The sequence below is a fragment of the Carica papaya genome, chromosome 7 (genome assembly GCF_054855325.1).
Source record: "Carica papaya isolate Zhongbai chromosome 7, ASM5485532v1, whole genome shotgun sequence".
NCBI classification, from domain to species: Eukaryota; Viridiplantae; Streptophyta; class Magnoliopsida; order Brassicales; family Caricaceae; genus Carica; species Carica papaya.
The window spans coordinates 15589222-15593237 of NC_142315.1; the positions used below are offsets into that span (position 1 = coordinate 15589222).

Sequence of the window (4016 nt, forward strand, 5' to 3'; positions counted from 1 at the left end):
CATTATTCTTGTGTCATTACATTAAATATATATCATACTCTAACAAGATCACCTTTCACGTTAGATATCACGTATCTAATAATACAACATTTTATTGTAAATAATTTTTTTTTATAACAAAGAAATAAAAAATTTTAAAAATATAAAATCAAATAAAAAAAATGATCTACGATCTTCTTTTTAAAACTTTTCTTCTAAATCATGTTGATAACATCTCTATTACAGGAAATCTATTATTTAATAAGAATTGTATGCATCAATTTTGGAGAAGTTTAAAGACCATCTCTCCTATGCCACATCTTTTTGTGACAACTATTATTAATGGTTTATAAGGGTGACATTGAGGGAGTCAAGAGCAAAAGACTTGAAGCTAAGAGGGAGAGGGCCTTAAGGATATGAGAGGCAATGTCTAAGGGGTTGAGGGAGATAGCTTTATTGGCTTGGGCTTGATCTTGTTTGAGGAGGGAGATGGCAAAGAATTGGGTGGTGGACTTTCATCTTCTTCGGTCAAATTTGCCCATGAAAGAAATGTGATACTTAAACGATTGTCCTACTAGAAAACATAAAGTTGAGGGAGCCCATCATTTTCTTTTTAAGAATAGCACCTCAGAGACATTAGTTGTCAATCTTTAGTTGACAACTACAAAGGCCAAAGACCAAGCCTCAATAAACAAAGAGGACAATCAATGTTCATCCAATCCAAAGAACTAAAACCCGACTCTACCTTTTTTTCTCTATCTTAAACTTCGTCCTTTAATGAGACCCATGTGCATTTCCTCTGTTATGTGCTTTTGAACTCTTGATTCCCTCCGCATCAAACAGTGAGAGCTCATATGTATACATAGAGAGAAAGAAAGAGAGAGAAAGAGAGAGAGAGAGAGAGAGGAAGTGAGTTTGATGATAAAGGAAGGTACTAGATGAGATGAGAGAGAAAGGGCCAAGTCCTCATTATTATTTTTCTCATCCATTTTAGGTTTATGAGAGTTTTAATACGTCTGATTTTATCCAATCAAAGAGAACTTTTTTTAAACATTATGTTAGCATCGTTAATGATATCGACATCGATAATATTCCATTAACATTACAATATTGTCAGCGGTAATTTTTTTGTAGTGTAAAAACACTTGGGCGGCAACTATTATATCACCTATTTTGAGTTATGTACACATAAAGTCAAAATATATATGTTGGCCCTATGATATATCAACCTATTAGTAACGAGGGAGAAAACATAATGTGTTGCCATAAAAGCTTGATTCGAGGCATTAGTAAAACACTGTTGTATGTTCTAAAAAAAAAAGCCCCTTAGCTCGGCTTAATTTCACTCCTTTTGACTGCCTACGTAATCTCGAGTCTATAAAATCGAACCAATATCTCATTAAATGGACATTTCTTCAAACTTATCATTAACTTATACATCATTTACAAGCTGCTTTAAGGCATATAGGCCGTGAAAAACAAGTTCACTTTTATAATAAATAGAGTGATTCATCTACTTTCTTACTTAATAATGTAACATAAAAAATTTCAAATTTTGTGCAATATAACTATTTACTTGCGACACTATATTCTATGTATATGTTTAAGAGGAGAAGGAGGGAGGGAGGGACAAATAATTTTTTTTTTTAAATTTAAGTTTTTAATTTTAATTTTTTATTATATTAAAAAATAATTAATAAATTAAATTTTTTACATATTAAGTAACACGTTATATGATTTGTAACATTTAATGTAGATGACAATCCTGATATGAATATAACATAGGTCTAATTTGAGTTAATGTAATACCTTTATTAATATCGTTAAAGATAATAAATTAAAATATAAATTTATAAAAAATATAGATATTAAATTTTTTTTTTTAAAAAAAGAGAAATTTACTAATCTAAATATTATAAAGTATCACATTTAACCAAATTAGGATTTTGGCATGAACCAATGGCCTATTCACTTTCCCTTGAGCATCTCCTTGTATCGCAAAATTGAGTCCAATCGCTGCAACTTTAGTTGCTGCTTAAACCTGTTGATAAAATCATCGGCTTTCGCGTCAACGCCGTGGTCATCTTCCCCAAACGATGACGTTTTATCCACCCTCGTTGTCGTTGGCCTCCTTCTCTCCACCATCTCCGCATCCTCCTCTTCGCTCGATCGACCCAGACGAGACTTCTCGCTAGCCGACTTATTCATCTTTGCTGTTTCTCCCCTCGATTTTCTCCTCCTCGGATTTTGCTCTGTTTCCTTACCCGTTCCCGGATCTGTACACTGCTTGTTTGGTTCTGTTTCCGGCAGGAACTTCTTTTCTGTCTCGGGTCTTTCCGATCTGTGGAAAGATGAGAAGTTGATGGACTTGACTCGCTCCAAGAGAGATGGAGCACTGCAGAGTCGCGGCGGATCAACTTCGCGTTGCGATAGCTGAATAAAATCGGTTTCTGGGTTGTATTGAGGGAATTTGTAGTGGAGGAAGTTGATAGATTTGACTCGGTCCAGAAGCGATGGAGCTGGGGCAATCAGAGGGGGGTCGAGTGGGCTGGTGGATTGCGGTTCGGCGGATTGAGTAAAATGGTCTTCTGGGTTGTACTCGTGGAACTTGTAGTTGAGGAAATTGATGGACTTGACTCGATCTAACAGCGAAGGAGCTCGGACGAGTGGAGGCGGGTTGACTGGGTCTGTGCTCTCAGCTTCACTGGGTGGAAACAAATGAGTTCGGGAATCAGGTGGAGGAAACTTGTAGAGAGAAAAGTTAACGGACTTGACGCTATCTATGAGTGAGGGGGCTTGGGCCAGTTGGACTGTGTGGTTTCTGGAGGCACTGAAACGGGAGATGATGACAATAGTGGCTACCACGAGATTGAGGAGGAGGAAGAGAGAGGTTGGTGTGAACCAGCTCGCCATGAAAGCAGCCCATGTGGTCATGAGTGAAGATCCACTAGCTACTTAAGCTTTCTTTTAGGATCAGAGAGAGAGAGAGAGAGATTCTTTTGCCGAAACAAGTCTGCAACTCGGGCGTGACAGGGAGAGGAAGAAGATGATTCCCCGTAAGCCTGTTTGTTTGATTTATAAGGCACTTTTCCTTAGCGGCTAAAAAGTGAGATTCTTTTCTTTTTTTAAGAAGTGTAATGAATGGTCCAATTAGGGGAGAACACGTGGCATTCCTTTAAAAGGAAAAAGAAATGAGGAAAATTCAAGGTAGAAGCCTGAAGAAAATGAATGCATTTGCATTAAATAGCGTAGAAAGATTTAATATCAATGAAAGAGATGGGAAAGAGAGTGTAGAAGCTGTAAGTGCCAAAGCACATGGTGATAAGATAGATGGCTGTGTTATAACGTCAAGGGGATTTTTTCTAAAAACAAATTATTTTGAGAAAGAATTAAAGTATCATAAAATGCTTTACACGCCAAAATATGAGTTACTAATTTACAATCTCTAGAAGTACGTAACTTTATTATATAAAGAACTAAAATCAGCTATTAGTAAAGCCATTTCGCTATGATGAGCTAGCTGGTCATGAGGGAGGGACTAGTCTCATTCAATTTGCACATGCAAAAAGTCATAGTTGGGATTTGACAGCATTTTTGTGACCAATAGAAATCCTTTTAATATCCCTACACTTGATACGAAGACATGTTTAATTCATTCTCTCTCTCAGTTACACCATCTATCCTAATCAGTAAAATGAGAAATATATCGCATTTTACCAAACTAAAAACAATTTAGAATAAATTCTGAAATACTTTGAAGGTATGATTTATGACTTTAAATTTGTGTAAGAGAAAATATGATTTAACTTATTAAACACTCTATTTACATAAGTATACATGTTCGTCTTGTGATTCAAGAGCAGCTACAAAATTCTCTAGATATAAATCAATTTTACTTGATTTTATTTTCAACCATAAGGACATAGACTTTTCAATCTTAAAAAATAAAAAAATAAAATAAAAAATACTTTGCTTATATTTAAAATTTTTTTGGCCTAATTTTAGTCAGTTTATGTTGGTAATTGATGAAGTTTTAT

At 35.3% G+C, this 4016-nt stretch overlaps 1 protein-coding gene across 1 annotated transcript; it reads right to left on the reverse strand.

Moving 5' to 3' along the window:
- Positions 1 to 1770: 1770 nt before the first annotated feature.
- Positions 1771 to 3079, reverse strand: LOC110813834 (cotton fiber protein). The gene has a single exon (XM_022041101.2). It carries the CDS (start codon positions 2911 to 2913, stop codon positions 1948 to 1950), a length of 966 nt encoding a protein of 321 aa, XP_021896793.2. The 5' UTR covers positions 2914 to 3079; the 3' UTR covers positions 1771 to 1947.
- Positions 3080 to 4016: the final 937 nt, after the last annotated feature.

Excerpts from the sequence above, each read along its gene's own strand:
- LOC110813834 (XM_022041101.2), bottom strand. The coding sequence starts at position 2,913 with ATGACCACATGGGCTGCTTTCATGGCGAGCTGGTTCACACCAACCTCT.